The sequence below is a fragment of the Piliocolobus tephrosceles genome, chromosome 11 (assembly GCF_002776525.5).
Source record: "Piliocolobus tephrosceles isolate RC106 chromosome 11, ASM277652v3, whole genome shotgun sequence".
NCBI lineage: Eukaryota > Metazoa > Chordata > Mammalia > Primates > Cercopithecidae > Piliocolobus > Piliocolobus tephrosceles.
In genome coordinates, this window is record NC_045444.1 from 34,619,227 (window position 1) to 34,636,917 (window position 17,691).

At 42.1% G+C, this 17,691-nt stretch overlaps 1 protein-coding gene across 1 annotated transcript in view; it reads left to right on the forward strand.

Annotated features, from left to right (window-relative positions):
* Positions 1–17,691, forward strand: part of KIF5C (kinesin family member 5C) — a 153,068-nt gene that overhangs the window by 32,948 nt on the left and 102,429 nt on the right. Inside the window, exon 2 of the mRNA XM_023217457.3 lies at positions 15,114–15,204. Coding sequence (XP_023073225.1) covers positions 15,114–15,204 — 91 coding nt within the window. The remainder of the gene's footprint in view (positions 1–15,113; positions 15,205–17,691) is intronic.

Here is a 17,691-nt window from a genome sequence, read left to right on the forward strand (position 1 = left end):
GGCTGAGGGTGAAGGGCTTTTCTTCTATCATCAGGGATGATGGAGAACAGCTGTCTCCATTTATTTAAAAAATATCCCGAATATGCTTTAATTATTTACCCTCAAAGATTCCTCTCGTCCAGACGAAATAAACCCAGGTTCATCCACTCTGTTTGTTATTTCTAACCCTTTGGTCACCTTAAAGGCCCACCCTTACCTTAGTGTAATAGGAGAGGGCTTATGGACATGGACTCTTGTTCTATCCCACACTTACTGGGTGGCCTTGTGCAAGTCATGTGGCCACTCTAGCCTCAGTTTCTCCAGTATTACCTATACCACAGGGTTATCTGAGGATTCAGTGAGACAGTTTCTCTAGCATGCTCCCCATTGTACCTGCTTTTAGCAGCCAGTAAATACTCTCTGTTACTCTCATTCCCCACTTTGTGCTTAGAATCAGGCATAACTGCTTAGTGAGGTACTGATTAGCACTGCTAATATTCTGAATGCTTGCTTAAAATGGAAAAGAGTTACTTTGTATGAGATTTTGCATTTTTTAAAGCTGATTCTTTTTTTTTTAATTAGACATCACTTTTACAGAATAATAAGATGGAATGAATCTGTGATGTTATCTACATGATGAGGCCAGTATGGCACAAAAGCAGTGAAGTCCCTGAAAATACCAGCCAAATTTCACCAGAGCATATATTATAGAGCTTTAAAGTATCTAGAAGAGAAAAACTGCTTCCTTTCCTGCTTCTTTGCCTCCCCTATTAGACCCTGAACGCTTAGTGCTTGGGCACTGTGTCCTTTCCAGTATTGGCTTCCTAGGATCTCACAGATTGCCTGACACCAGAAGCATTAATAATTATATGTTAAATAAATAAAGGTATTTTCATGTAGAGATTTTTTTTTAAAGTGGGAGAGACTGAAGTCAAAGGGTAGAACTCAGAGTAGTTTTAGGAGTGGGTGTGATCAACTCATGGTCCCTCCAGCCGCTGTGAAGTTTGCCCTTGATACAGTGACGTCTCTTTGGATTTCATAGGTGGGGTGCTTGAAGGAGCTTGGGCATTGGAGTGAGACAGACCTGGACTTGACTATGGATCTGCCACTTGCCAGTTGAATGACACTAGAGAATTGACATGTTCTCCCTGTCATATGGGTGGAGAATTGGATAGCACCAATTTCATAGGATTTTTGTGGGGATGAAATGTTGACATGAAACACCCTTGAGTTCTCTCTCTGCCTTGATCTCTGGATTATTTGGATGGCTCCACACTTAGCATGCTCAATCTTGGAGGTCGAAGGAGGAGAGGCAATCTCTGAAGAGTGTTTTGAGAATAAGAGTGAATGGTCCTTCCTGGTCTGCTCAGCATTGATGTTGGGCTGGCTTCAGTGAGTGATATGTGACCTGTGACTCAACATGGAGGCCAGTGAATCAGACTCATGGACATTTGCAAGAGCTTATTGTATGGATCTTTGTCATCCACATTTGTTCCATGGACCCACCTCCCAACTCTACTCCAAACCCACCCTATACTTTCCATCTTCATTGCCCACTCCTTCCAGGCTGTTCTGTGCCTTTCTCAACTTCTATAATGGCCTCCTCACTGGTGTTCACATTTGCCCTACTTCAGTGTTGCCTCCCAGGCACCACATCTCCACAGAGCAGCCAAAACAGAAACCAGATCAGGCCATTCCTTTGCTTCAAGGTACGTTACAGATGTATGTGCTATAGGGCTTTGCAGCACTGGGCTCTGCCTGGCTCGTCCCCCATCACCTCGTCATACCATTCTGCTCCTTCCTCTCTTCAAATACATCAGTCCACTTTTCAACAGACCATGTGCTTCCCAGCTCAAGGTTTCACGCTTTTGGTCACCTCTGCCTATAGTGCCCTGCCCCTGCTCTTCCCGCAGCTGGCAAGTCTCCAGGCTTCTGCTCTAAGGTCACATCCTCAGAGCCATCCTCCCTGACCCGCATATCACAACACTCAGAGGAGTCATCTTTGTTTTGATTGGTTGTTTATTGCTTGTCTCTCTCCACTCCCTCAGAATGAAAGCTTCGTAAAGACAAGGAAACTGGTGTCTCATCCCTGCTGGGTTCCCAGTGTTTTAGAACAGTACCTGGCACATGGAGGATTCTCAGTCAGTGTCTGTTGAATAAAGCAGTAAGAAGAGAAACCCTAAATCTGTTAAACTGTAAGAAAGATGTTTAGTTGTGTGGGGCAGAGGGCTGATTATGCCAGTGTTCATGAGGATGTGATAATTAATGCTGAGCAGAGTCTGAAAGAGAGTTCTCGGCACTATGGCTATAAAAAGGAAAATGATGTTTCTCTGCTCACAAGAGATGGGAATCACCTCTGTTGCAGAAATGTTAGATTTTGGTGGGTCTAGGTGAATTGGATATCTGTGGTCAAGAGTCTTTAATGGTGAGAAATCATGAGCTCTGAAATCAGACCCTCCTGCCTCTCCTACTTACAGCTGTACGACTATTATGTGTTGTCTCTGAACTCTGATTTCTCCATCGGTAAAATGGGTATAATAATGCTAACCTTGGAGCACTGCTGTGGAGGTTCAGGGTAGTCTGCCTGGCACTTGGACCTGCTCAATAAGTGGCAGCTTTAATTTTGGAGTAAAATTTAAAAAATTCTTTTAATTCATAATGTGACATCAAAAATCCAATTTAATTAAACAGCTATTAATTTAAGCACTTTTAATACTTAGCATAAATGCTGCAGGGAATCCAAAGATGGGTAAGATAGAAAACATGTCCTTAAATAACTAAAAATCTATAAAAGGGTAAGATAAGTCATAATGTTAATAACGTACATGCAATTTGTAATTTGCAATTTGTAAAGTAATTTTATATGCTTTTTATTATTTGTTCTCACAACTACCATATGAAGCCAATGTAATATGGGCTTTGTGACCCTGTACAAGCCATGGACATCTCTGAACCTGACCTTGTCACTTGCAAAATGAAGAGTGGCAATTACATTAAAGAATAGTTGTCAGCAATCTATGTTATGCCCCAGATAAAACACAGGGTCTAGCATACGAGAGTCAGTCAAATATATTAGTCCTACTTAACCCAAGTCTCTAACTCTGGATCCTGCATTCTTTCCGTGACATGGTGCTTCCAGAGGAATGTGTAGTGTTTTGACAGATAACACAGTCAAATCACTGAGATGGCATTCTGGTTAGAGGGAATCGTCAGAGCAGTGAAGTCCAGCAGGGAAGGACGTTCCTTTGGGGACTGGTAGGTCCACTGTTGTGGAAGATGTCTCACTAGGGGGATCATATAGCACAGGGCATCGTAGCAAGCTCTTTTAGTTGCCGGGCCAGAGGTAGATGGATTTGGCAAAGGATGTAGAGCACAATGGAGAAAAGAAAGGCAAGTGAATCACTTAGAAGGCCCTTGCACAAGTCTAGGCAAAAAGTAGTAAGAATAGTTGAGACACAAAGTGAGATAGATCAAAGAAATGAATGACCACTCTGTGGCAACTGATTGGGTGACAGTGGTGAGGGACAACTGTAGGAGAGATGGCTCTGAGCTTTTTATCCTGGATGTTTGGGTCTCAGAGTTCAGGATGGACTTTGTTCATCTTCTGCGTACAGCATGTGGCTAAAACTATAGGAATGTTTGTGCCTTTCCATGTAAGACAGTATGGAAATAGAAGGTGCAAAAGAGAAGAGAAGAGGCCCAGTGAGAGATCTGGAGACATTCTTACATTTGGAATTGGCAGGAATGAGAAAAAGAAAAATTGGCAGTGACAGAGAAAAATAAGGGTTCAAAGAGGAAGGAAGCTGAGCCAGAGCACGCAGCATCCAGGGGGACAGTAGAGCAGAGTGTCCACAAGGCTGGGCTGGTGCACAATTCTACACTTGTGAATACTGAGGATATTGCAGACTATCAAAGTGTCTTAGAATTGAAGATTAAGAGGTAATGAAGCCATTTAAGAAGGCAGATGAATGAGAGCAAAAAATAGGTGGCAGGATGTGATGGGAGGGATAAGGAAGTAGAGGCATGAAAAGACCAACCTTCTAAATAGTTTGATAGAGAAAGGGGCTAGAGCTGGGGCAGTAGTTTGAGGGAGGACAAAGAGAAAACTGAAGAGAATAAGAAAACATAAGCATGCTTTATGTTAAAAGAAAGGAGCCTGTGAAGCAGGAGATATTGGGAGGAAACCTTGGATGAATACAGGGCTCCCTTCTTAAGGGAGAGGGTGCCAATAAGTGGCCCTTTAGTACCTGAGCCTGGGTGTATATTAAACAATTATTACCCTAGATTGCTGGGCAAAAGCTGCTTGGGATAGTAGGTTTAAACTTTTATTTGCTGGTCCATCCTAGGCTGGTTATGAAGGAAATGACATTTGCCTCTGGTGCCATCTCCCTCATCACACTGTTTTTCCCTGCTTGGCTTGGGAAACCCTTCCCTTCCTCCTGCCCCTCCCTCTTGTCTCCCCATCCCCACTTCACTGCTTAGAAATGAACAATTGGTTTATCTTGGTTCTATTAACTAACGAATCTGATAAGCTAATTGCTGCTCCTGGCAGAAGACTAGAGGGCTATTTTTGATAAATTAGCTTTCTGGAATCATAGTCTTCTTTTAAAAGTTATTGAATCCATTACTGGTTCAAATGGTGGAACTTCAAGCCAGGAAGCAGGGGCAGGGGGTGGCAGAAGGAAGTATTGGGTGAGTTTGTTCTTCAAATTCCACATGTGTGTGGCCACCTGGCTCTTCCAATACCTAAGCGTTGAAAAATATGGTGTCCCGTCCTCCAACTAAAATTAGAAATCTTTTAAAAGATGCAATGCTTGTGTGTCATCTACACTTAAAACCACTTTTTAAGGATTTTTGGCTTATAAAATTGTGGCTGAATTCAGCAACAAAAAATTTTTAAAGAAAAAATTCTATGTGTGTATATATGTTGTAGTCAGGGTCTTGCTTTGTGGCCCAAGCCTTACTGCAGTGGCATGATCATAGCTCACTGAAGCCTCAAATTCTTGGGCTCACATGATCCTCTCACCACAGCCTGCTGACTAGCTGGGACTAACAGGTGTGCACCACTGCAACTGGCTAATTTTAAAAAATGTTTTGTAGAGATGGGGTCTTGCTATGTTACCTAGGGTGGTCTCAAACTCCTGGCGTCAAATGATCTTCCCACTATGGGCTCTCAAAGTGCTGAGATTACAGGTGAGCTACTGCGCCTGGCCTGTATATATATTTTAGTGCTTCAAGTACTTCATCTGCCAATTGGGCAACCCACCATTGCTACTGTGGGTCAAATGTCCCTTCTCCTGTATGACAACTGAGATGATATACCCTGGGATGCATGAGCCTTGTGTAGCCCAAGTTCCAGGTGGTCCATTTCGGTGTAGTTGACTATTAAAGACCTATTTGGAGTTTGCATCCAGCAGCTCTCATTTATAGTGCTAGTGCACTATGATTGAATGAGAGTGGCGTGTTAAATACCCATTGTGATATAGGCATCCTGAACTTAATGACTACTGCTGGTTTTGGTTATGTAATTATACTCTTTTGTGGGACATTTTCCTTGTAATTTATGGGAGTTATTTTATCCATAATATGTAGAAGCAAGCCATTGCACTCTAGGTTATATTGCATCATGTTCGAAACCCAAATGTGTGGAATTCTTAGAAAATCTATAGTTGAGGGAACAGTTACAAGATGCAATATGGTGTTATGGGTAGAAGGCTTGGCTGGGAACCAGAAATTCTGGATCCCAGTCTCAGCTCAAAGTTTTGCCTTCCACATGGCCATGGGAAGTTATTCCCCATTCCCAGAAAGTGAAGTTGATATTCTTGTCTCACCCCCAAAATCATGAGGAACAAATGGAACTGAGGGGCCTCAACTTATTATAAAAGTAAAATTGCTGCTCAATACATGGGATAATTATAATTATGTAAGCTGTTTCTGCAGAGTGAAAAAAAGTTAACAAATGTTAATTCTATTGGCAGTAAATATTTGCAATGTTTTTCTGAAGCCTCTGTATGCAACATAGCCAAGTGAAGGCCTGGGGAAAAGCTTTTGTTTTTGATTTTTTAACTAAAGGGAAGAGAACTTTACATGTGTCACCACGTGTTCCCGTGTTGGCAGCGCCATCATGAGACTCAGCGTAACTGGGAGAGGTTTGTCGAGTGGCGGTTTGACCTCGGTTGGCACTGCAGTATGCCAGGAAGCCCCACCAGGGCGGTGTGCCCCAGAGAGAAAGCTCAGTACTGTCGTCGTTATCTTCCATTTGGCACAAGAGATCCTCCATTCTACCTTCCGTGAAATGGCTTTTTCACCTCCCATCCAGTGAAGGTTTTTCTTTTCTTTTTTTTTTCAGACTTGACTTGGCAGAAAGCTAGATCTGCTGAAATGACCATGGCAGCAATTTCTGCTCCTTCCTCTGAGTGCAGAGAACACGGAGCTCTCCCCTGTTTACAGCTTACCTTCTCTCATGCTATAGGTCAAGGCAGAAAGCATTCTGATGGGAAAATTACAGCATTCCTTACTACTCATTACTGTGATAGCTTGTTAGAGCCAGAACTGTTCAATCTTTCACTTTACAGAGAGGAAGAGGCTTAGAAAATATGGGTAAATTGATCAAGATCTCAAAGCAGGTGAGGGGCCAGTTTCTGGACTAGAACCTGTTGCCTGACTTTTCCTCCTACCGCCTGTAGGTAAAGGTACGCAGCACTCAAAAGCAAAAGAGCTTGGGGATGGGAGAGAAAGGAGTTCATTGTATTTTGATCTGAAATGAAAATCACATACACATAAGAATCTTATTTTTGAGGCACAGGTTCCATTATTCTCTGTAACAGAAGTAACACTTCTGTCTTCATTATGCCTGTTAGCCGGCAATGATTCTGAATTTCTTCATTATCGCTTGGGCAGTTTGCCTTCTCAGAATGTTCTTTTGTAGCTGTCTGTGATCTTGACAGTGCCTGTGTGTCCACACAGTGGGAATTTTGGCAGAAAGGAAAGAATTCTAGCCTGGTTTCCTGCAGGAAGGCTTACAAGATTCATTCTTGTGTGTTGCCTTTGTTCATTCTCAATAGGTGAAGTGGTTGGCATTGCCTTGGCAACTCCATTAGAAGCCAGTGGCCGCTTTGTGGACATTTGTTTCATTGCAGATTCTCCTGGGAGCAGCCTTGGCTTTGGCCGGAACTGGCACCAGCTGCTTTCCTTGGGGGCATGGAGCCACTGTGGGGAGGGGGAGGGCAATGTCCAGGGGCAGTTCTGGATTAACATTTATACCCCACTGACAGTGTCACCCCACTGTAGACTGGGCAGGCAGTGGAGTGGAGAGGAGAATGGGGAGCTGGAGTAGAGGCTTCTCCTGGCTGGAGACATCAGCATGGCCTTAGGGTCTCCCTGTGAGGCTGCCATTGCAAATGAGTAGACCCTGGAGAGGGTATAACGGTGATGGGAAACAGCTGGTGGTCACTGCCAGGTATGGGATGTTTTGCCCCAATGTGCAAAGTGGGGTTTTTCCTGCCTTGGCAATTTGCAGGTCAGCTTCAGATAAATGGGAAGGTAGGTAATGGGGTAAAGAGGTAAAGGAGTGTAGAAAGAGTGACTTCAGGACTGCTAAAATCTTGGTGGGGAGTAAGAATGGTGGGAAATAAGTGAAGTTTCTGACACACTGGAGAAATACAGTGTGCATCTCCTGTATTGCACCCTCCTGTAGCGTCCCTGGGGCCCAACTGGCAGGTGTTAGTCATCATTATGATCAACAGACATCTATTGAGCACCTGCCCTGCACCATTAAGGTGCTCTGCTAGGCCAGGGCCTTCAAGAACCTTTGATACTTCTAGAATTGTGTCAGTAAGGAACTGATAATTCCCTGGGTGAATGTGGCCCTGTGGGACCATTGCTTGGTAAGTGACCAGCAACCATCCTTTTATGAAGGAAAAGGTGTACCCCCTCTCCAGGATAGTGTACCAAAGCCCCAGCTTGTTGGATTTTAGTAAGGATTTGAATTTCCACTCAATCTGTTGGCTAAGCACCAACCAAATGTGATGGCTTCATATTTGACAGTGACTCCACCAGTCCAGATTTCTTAGGACCTACTGAATGAAAAACCCTTTGAGAGCAAAAGATCTTGAATTTTGCCTTACTTGGAGCTCCCCCAGAAGCAGACCCTGAGGCAAGGATGGAAGTACAGGTTTCTTTGGGAGATAATCCTAGGAAACACTGTTGAAGAGTGAAGCTAGGCAGGGAAGTGAAGGACCCACATAGAGTGCGCCATCACGTGAGTTCCCACTAGGGGTAAGTGGAGCCTCATCCCACTAGGGAAGTCTGCATGCTGGTTTGGAATACATGCCTGAGGGTCACCCCTGCACTACCACCCCTGGGCATGGGAGCTAAAGTATTGGCCTCCCCAACTCTTTTTTTTTTTTTTTTTTTTTGAGACGGAATCTCGCTCTGTCACCCAGGCCTGAGTGCAGTGGCGCGATCTCGGCTCACTGCAAGCTCCGCCTCCTGGGTTCACGCCATTCTCCTACCTCAGCCTCCCGAGTAGCCAGGACTACAGGCGCATGCCACCATGCCTGGCTATTTTTTTTTGTATTTTCAGTAGAGACGAGGTTTCACTGTGTTAGCCAGGATGGTCTTGATCTCCTGACCTCGTGATCCACCCGCCTCGGCCTCCCAAAGTGCTGGGATTACAGGCGTGAGCCACTGTGCTTGGCTAAGCCCCCCAACTCTTAATAGCTGTTGACTAAGAACTGCTGGGGTTGGTACCCACAAGGTCCTTTTGGCCTGTTGAGGGTGACCAAGAGGGCTCCAGCAGCCAGAAAAGCCTTCAGGCAGAGAGATGCAGGAGCTGACCGTGGAAGGTTAGACTAGCCAGTCAGAGAGATGCAGAAACTGACGGAGGGAGGTTAGACTTGCCTACATGGAAGCGGTGGAGATTGAGAGGATAGTCAGGCCCCTGACAGCATCTGCTGCAGGTCTGTCATTGGTATTTTCACAGAAGTTTCCAGAGGCTCCAAAGCTGTAACAGTAAAGCTGGTGAGTGTACAAGCACCTGTACCAGACATGGCTCCTCACCTTTTGTGAATAGACTTTATGATTGAACATTGAAATTTTGTTTATTTTTAAAGAATGCAGAGGATGGCCTTGAAACAGGGTAAATTTTGCGGGGGCTCCTGTAAATTAAATAGCCCCTATGCTTTGTGGAGCTGAGCTCAGGAGTCACAGGCCTGGGGGCCTGGAGGGGCCCAAGATGTGATTCTGCACTTAGGTGTTGAGCAGGTAGTAGGTAGTAGGATGCCAAGTTCCTGAGCTGGTACATTGTGAATGATCGTCACTTTTTCATTTCACTTCATTTAGGGGATAACTGCTTGATAAGTTTAGTGTAATGCAAATGCCTGATGTAGGTTGGTCACCAACTGTTTTTTTTTTTTTTTTTTTAGCAGAATGACACCAACCACATCTTGAGCAAGAACTCTTTGTTCATTGGACTAATTAATTTTGTATTTGAAAATAATTTGGAATTGATTGGGAGGAGAGCAGGGTAAAAAAAGGACCAGAAATTCACGCTTATTGTTTCCTTGATGTTTGGAGAGAGCAAGTGATTTTAAAGTAGAACTTCTAGAGCACTGGATAGGGAGGCAGGAGGTCTAGATGCGAGGCACACATCTGCTGCCTACCTGGCTGGCTGCATGCATGCCATCTACCCTCTGCTGATGTCACTTTATTTATAAAACATGATGATAGGTTGAAATGACCTGGAAGGACCTTTTGGCTCTGAAAAATTGTAGAATTTTAAAAATAACTTTAACTTTCCATAGCAAGCCTTGCATGTGTCTTTCCCTAGCCTCTGATTGGCCTTTGTCCATTTTTAATTCCTTCTGTTGAAAGGAATGCTTGCCATTGCATGCCCTCTGCTTTTTTTCCCCCCACACAATCTTGCCTTCTTCCCAGATCTTCAGTTTTTCTTTCCTCAATGGTTTCATGTCAGCAGTACCTTCATGGTTAAAACTTTCCTGACTGCCATCGGCTACAGTAGGGATCTCTGTCTTTTATTATCTCATAATCACTTTGCTTCAGCCTCTTAGCATGTGTTATTTTGGATGTCTCCTGCTTTTCTGGCAAATCTGAAGCTTTTTAGGAAAACAATACTCCGTAAAGGAAGAACACTTGAAGTAAGGGCCTGGCAGTTATTTCACCTAAGTGATAGAGCAGATAATATGGCTTGGCCTTAGTTTTCCAGTTTGTGAAATGGGGATAATAATACCTAGCTCATAGAGTTCTTTTTTTTTTTTTTTTTTTTTTGAGACGGAGTCTCGCTCTGTCGCCCAGGCTGGAGTGCAGTGGCCGGATCTCAGCTCACTGCAGGCTCCGCCTCCCGGGTTTATGCCATTCTGCTGCCTCAGCCTCCCGAGTAGCTGGGACTACAGGCGCCTGCCACCTCGCCCAGCTAGTTTTTTGTATTTTTTAGTAGAGACGGGGTTTCACTGGCTCATAGAGTTCTTATGAGAATTAAATGAGCTAGAGTATAAAAGGGCGTGGGTCATCGTGGTTGGTGATGGTGTTGGTGACAGTGTTAAGATGGCAGCACAGGCTGAAAGAACTTGTCATTTCTGTACTTTCAGGAATGAAGTCATATAAGTGCTTGGAACACAGAGTTAATTATTGTTCTCCATAATCAATTCCTCTTCTGAATGCAGTACTCCTCAGCGTCAGAAGGTAATTCCACAGAGTGAGTTTCAATCTCTCTGTGGAAATTTTAGCCTTTGTTTGTTTCTTTCTTTCTTGATAAAGAGAGAAGAAAAACCATTCAAATCATTGGCAACCCTATGCCACAACTCGTCGTCAGTCTTAGAGCTTGTTATTGGATTACTTCTTAATGATCTCTTCTTGGGGATAATTAATTTCACTTCCCTTAACATCCCTCCTGGTGCCCATCTTCGAAACGTTTATGTGAGTCTTTTGTTTTCTGTTGTCTCCCAGAGTAATATTCCTTCCAGGCTGGGAAACAGTTGTTGGGTAATGGGTCAAATGTATTAATAGGCAGGCCATATGGTTCCCAGACACCTTGCACTCAACAACTTGATAGAGTTCTGGTGGTATGATTTTTAAAAATTTTAACTATAAAAGTGTAAGAACCATCTGCTGTTATTTTTTTGTATGTGATCCTGGTAAGTTATTAATTTAGTTATACTGCGCCTACTGTTCCACATGCAGGCTTCAAGGCAAAGCTTATATACTTTATTTTCAGTAGTAATGTGTGTGGAATGTGTGTGTCTCATCCAGATTCCCTTCATAAATTGAAGCAGATTTCCCTACATGGGGTTAGGACTTGGGATTTATATGGCTTCTGTTTTAGCTGGTAAAATGCTATAATTGTAGTGGTTAATTGATTGATAATTAGTCGCATACTAACTACTATGGAGCAAACTAAATAGGGTAATGTAATAGAGAGTGATGCCTGGGTGGGCATGGGGCTCCTAGGATCATGAAAGCCTTCAGGGAAGGAGAAATTTGAATTGAGTTCTAAAGAGTAGTGATAATGAGACAAGTAAATGAATATCTGCAGTGGGATAATTATAAGGGAAAGGAAGAGTTAAGAGCAAAGGCTCTGAACTGGGGAATAAGCATCGTACAGAGAAAAGTTCATGGGGCCACACTGTAGTGAGACAGAGGATAATGCAGGCAGCTGAGGGCAAAGAGGGTCTAATCTAAGAATAATAGGAGCCTGTGGAAGGAATTAGGCAAGGAATTGGTATCTGATTTATAGTTTTAGGAAGCTCATTTTAGCTGCTAAGTGGAAATTTCATAGGAGCAAGAATTAAGGGAGATCAGTCAGGAGATGATAGCTGTTGTGTAGAAGAGACTGATGGAGAAATGATGGACTAAGTTTCTGTGGTATAGATGGTGAGAAGTGATAGGGGTTTGGGATATAGTTTGGATATGGAATCTATGGGACAGTGATATTGAATGGTTCTTAGTTTTCAGTCTGAGTAACTAGATGATTGGTTTTATAGTTCTTACTCAGATACAGAGCGCTTGATGGCTCTTTTTTGGTTGGTTAAGTTTGAGATGGCTCATGGACACCCAAATGGAAATGTCTAGAGGACGTCTGAATCTGGATGTTAGAAGAGAGATGAAGGCTGAAATATTGATTTAAATTACATGAAACTCAAGAGTGCAGACAGAAAGGAGGCAGAGGTCTGGGTCTTGAATACACCACCATTTAGAAGTTTGAAAGAAACACCAACAAAGGACATTGATGGAGGTAGCCAGAGAGGTTGGAGAGATCCATGTGCTGCATAGACACCTGGAAAGGAATCGTATCTCCAGAAGGAATGACTGGTGACCTCATCATTAGGTTTCAAGTGTTAGTACCCAGAACCCGCATTAAATGTCATTTGAAAAGTGTATTCTGTAGCTGTAAACTCAGTGATGACTAGAGCAAGTTGGGCCCAGTGCATGCCTGGAGAAACCTTTAGCCATGGTGAAATAAAAATGGATAATCTTACCTCCTTGGGGGGTATGGGGCAAGGGTCTTTGTTCAAGTCTCAATCAGGATTTGTGAGATTTTCATACCATTACTAAAGCAGCGAAGAGTAATTAGTGGTTTTTTAAAATGGCAATTATATATACAGCTGGTACAGCTATGCCACAAGTCAGTTCTTTGAAAATATTCAATAACTAAATTCTGATCAATATCTTCCAAGACTTTAAGGTTGACCTAAAATAAAAGCCTATAACTAACCCAGTGCAAGACAGGACACATAAGAATATTTACATTTTTAACTACATAACGTGTTAATCCTGACAAGATAGGTCTCATAACAAATCACTTTGTAAATTTTATCTTTTCTTAGTATCAATCATAATGACTTGAAGGCAACTTCTGCTTGGTAGTTAACTTTAGGTTATGAAGAGTCGCTCTATTATCTGTTTGTCATTTGATAAATTACGTTATTTAAATGAGGAATAGAGATTTCTTGATCTCTACTTCTCTTAAAGTGAAAACATAATGCATTCTAATAAATATTTTAAACAGAAGGGCAAAACTGTGGAGTCCTTTTTTTTTTCGTACCTTGTGCTACAGTTTAATAGGTCGTTTTGTCTGCTGTATTAAATGTATTTTCTCTAAAACCCAGAGCAGGATCAAGCTGTAAACAAGATGCTTTATTTTGGTGATTCTCATTGTTTGGATAAATAGTGGATTTGTTTTAAATCAAGCAAAGATACATTTTTATTCCAGAAGGTTCAATTGATAGCAAATACCCAGGCAAACTCTGCAAATATTTATTCTTACCTTTTAACTTACTGACATTTAGTTGAATTTTACAAATAGATAAAGCTTAATAATCATGTAGTAAGCTGATAGTTGGCAATACACTATAGTGAGGAATAGTCTATTGGTTGTTCAACCAAATCCTTGATTCACTAACTGAAGGAAACTTACTGTGAACAAAACATCAGAAAATGTTCTCTTTCTATAATTTTAGCAGAATGACTCTGGTTCTGCTGCTTTGCATCAAAACTAAATTTTGTAGTAACTGAAAATTCTCCATTTCTCTAAGACCAAGTGGAAGTAGCTCATTTACCTGGTTGGCGCTATCCAGTTTTCAAAGACTAAAGCTTAAGGTCTAGGAATTTACCTCCTAGACCCAAGTAATAAATGAGTAAATAAATCTAGGAATTTACCCAGCTCTACCCAAGTAATAAATGAGTAGAACATTAAGCCATTCTGACAGCTGTGTACTTACTTTGTGTGAAGTTTATAGGATGTAACAAGCCTTGCTCTTGGATCCCTCATGAGCAATTATCTGTTTGAGGAGTCCTACTGTCCTTGGGTGGTTCCTGGTGTCCAGAGCCACATGTAGGAGGGGCACAGGGGGAGAAAAGGAGGCTCTTGGCTCTCCTCTCTCCTCCCTTCTCATCTTTTGCCCTCCCCTCTGCTATGTGGGGAACATGAAGATGAAGGGCCTCCTGAGTGAGTCTGGCTGTGGAAGAGGGTGAGCATGGTTGCCCCCTGCCTGGGTGGTGGTGGTAGAGAAGGGGTGCCCTCAGGATGGGATCTTCTAGGGAAGGGGCTGTGTCTGTCCCATCCACCACTTCCGCAGCACTCAGCACTGTGCCTGGCACCTAAATGCCCAGTAACTCCTTATTGAACATAGAGTGATTGGGCGTCAGGGCTCATATAGTGCACAGTGGAGTTTCTTCTCTTCCCCTCTACTAGTTATTTCCTTGAAACACACACATTTGAGCATCAAACCAAATCCCAAGACCCCACACCTGGGGAAACTCTTGATTTATTGTACAGAAGTGCTCTCTTTGTCTTGGAAGCCTCAACCCAGTTAAAGCATCACTTATGCATGAGAAAGAAAGCACAAAAATTCTTTTGGACACAAAGCAATAGTAGCTTTCTAATAAGAGGAGCTCCTTAAATCCGTTTGTCCCATCTTCCCATTGACTAACATTTAAGCACATCACCTTGGCTAACTGTGCCCTGCATAAACTGGCTCCTGATTTGCTTGCCCTCCAATTCCTTGAACACACCAGGCCCTTTGCTGTCTGCTGGGCTCCTGCCTGGGATGTGCTTCTGCAGCTCTTCAGGAGCCTCCATCTTCCTGATTCTGTAAAGATACACTTAAGTGGTCCTTCTTCACCAGGCTTTCCTTGCCCTCTCTAGCATTCCCTCTGTCCTGCTATTTTAAACTTAGGCATTTTACATTTTCTTCTGTGTTTGCTTTCTTGCTTATTAGCTATCTGCTCAACTTAATCGAATGATTCACAAGAGCAGGACTGTTTTGTGGTTTTTTTTTTTTTTTTTTCCAGCATCTAGCCCAATGCCAGGCTCTGTGTAAGTGCTCAGTAAATACTTGTTCGAATGAATGATTGAGTCTCAGCCTATCCTTCATTTAAAAAGTGGTTAAATTTAAATTTTTTAAAATCTCAGATTCTCAACATACAGTGCACATACACGCAATGCATGTGTGGTATATGCTATAAAAATTCCCTACTCTTGGTAATGAACTGCTTTAAAGAATAGGGTTGGTGATTTAGTGCCTATGGCCTAGCTACTAATGTCAGCGCTTTTTTATTCCTAAATGTCTAATGTGTTTTTTTCCCACCCTTTTCTTTCCTTTGTCTTTCTTTTTTAGCAAGGGAAGCCATATGTCTTCGACAGAGTGCTACCTCCCAACACAAGCCAAGAGCAGGTTTACAATGCATGTGCGAAGCAAATTGTCAAAGGTAAGTGCTATTTCATTTCCTCCTGGGCCATTCAGAGTAATTGAAAACATTAAGTGATATTTGCAGCCTAGGAATCAATGTGCCTTGACTGTAAGCAGAGGCCTGCTAATTGGAAACACTGAATTCTATAGCCTCGGTTCTAGCCCTGATTTGCTATGATGTCAGGCAAATTATTTAATCTCTCTATTTCCCCTTTTCAAGGACATTTATTTATTTCTTTTGCCACCTTTTTTATTTTGTCACCCAAAAGTTTAAAGGAAGGTAAGCTATATTCACACTATTTCTGTAACAATTTTAAAACACTGCTGCAGGTATGGAACCTCCTTTTTCCTTTGAAGGAGAAAATATATATTCCTGATGCTTCAGTTGTACATCTTTGGTTGATTTATTCTGTGCATCTGTCTCCCTTTAACTAATGTCTCTCAGCAAGAAGGCTTAAATATGGAAAATGTTTGCCATTTAGAAATTTTCTACAATGTCATAAAATCACATTATCGTGTTGGTTATTGAGCCTGGTCTTGCTATTCAGCATTCCTTAATGATGCTTTCTCCTAACCCATTTTCAACCATCCCACCCAGATCCTGACATTTGTTCCTCCAAACAGGTAGCCTCAAGCCTACATTTATGTCTTAGAGATCAATCCTTTTCTCTAGGACTGGCATTGGCCCTGGAGGATTCGTGTCAAAATAGCAGCAGGGAGATGAAGCAATTTACACATTGCTCTACCTTGTCCTTTCAAATCAGGGGCACGTTGAAGCTTGCATTGGCAGGCTTGCCATCTGGACAGAGCTGGGGGGCATCTCCTGCTACTTTGCTTTTCATCGTCAAATCCTTGCCCTCAAATGTGAATGCTGTGGCAATTGTGCTTTCAAATATATTGATGCTGCCCCCTTTATAGGCAGCTCTGGATTTGAAAAGCAAGAAGTAAAAACAAAACCAAAATAACCTACCATGTCACTTTGGAGCTGCTTGTTTTTAGAAGCTGACTAACCTAAGTATTTGAAATTCATGAAAATCAGCTCTGGGTACATCTGTTCGATTAATTCTGACCCTGGACACCTGTGTGGGAGATGCATGTCAGCATGTAATGTTCCTTGCTGAGGTGGATGGTTATTCACATTCTTGCTGCAGACATCAATTAATTTTGAAGGTCTTCACAGTGAGATTTTTATAGAAACCCAATGAGAAAAAAATATGCCTGAATTTGAGCTCTTTCTGAATTAATAGTATGGACCTATATCGGGTGGTAATTTTTGTCTTCTCTCTACTTTTACTCTTCTGCTTCTCTTTCTATCTAAACATGTTTTCTGTGTTTTTGCAGTATATCTTTCTTGGTTTGCTCCTACTCAGCCCTGCTCCCTATTATTGGACTCATTCATATATTTTTTATTAAAGTAAGATTAATCACATATGTGCCAGAATTTCTTTTTCTCTCCCCCTTCATTACCACAAACAAATAGTATTTACCACATGCTGTGCTAAACATGAGGGCCATTTAAATACATCCTGTCCTCTCTAAGCTGACATAATTAGAAATGGATGCACTCTGTTAAAAAAAAATCCTATGATTAACAAACTATAGTAATACTCTTTGAGTCCTTATTCACAAAAGAAGTTTGGGCCTCTCTCAATGTTTGGATTTCTCTACAGTATGAAATGTCAGATATGGGCAGGTCTTGTAAAGATGTGGCTTAACTCTGGATAATTTGAGACCCAGTATGTAGTGAGCTATAAAGAAAACCATCTAGTAGAATAAAATCAGGCCCTGACATGATATGACAAAAAGACATTTCTAGGGTATCATAAATATGTATGATCATACATACATGCCTTATTCTCCTTTAAAAAGGAATTGATGAAGGTCTGATTGAACTTTCACAAATATCCACTGAGGCTAATGTGAGAAGTGGCCATGTATTTCAGAATCAGTAAGCTAAAACATAGAGATACAAGAAAGAACTCCTTGGAATAGATGACCAGGTACAGCTGAGGTATCTCTTGCCACGAGGAACCCTATTTAAATCAAGATTGGGAGGTAGTGCTGTGGAGCCCTTTTTTTCTAGAGGCCAATAATTAAATCGGATGGCTTCTTTAGGGTACCACAGTCCCCTTGATTCCTGATAATGGGTGGACTGAGGAGCATTCCTTTCAAGTCCATCTAAACTCTTACTGATTTGGAGCATCTGGGAGGCTCCATTTAACTTGATGGCTTTATTCTCTCTCTGGTTTTTCATTCCCTACCACTTCACTGGGTTAAAAAAATATTTTAAATGTTTGTAGAGTCCTGGCATCTCTCATGCTCCCATCTTTGGTGTTTGTTTTTCAAAATGTTGCTTGAAAAGGCATGTAGAATTCTCCTTCATTTCTTCTCAAAGAGGTTGTAGGGTTTGTGACTACCAGCACAGTAAATGGGAAGGCTCCTTTGGACGCCTAGGAATCAAACACCATGGTAACTGGATGCTATTATCGAAGTACTGTAACTATGT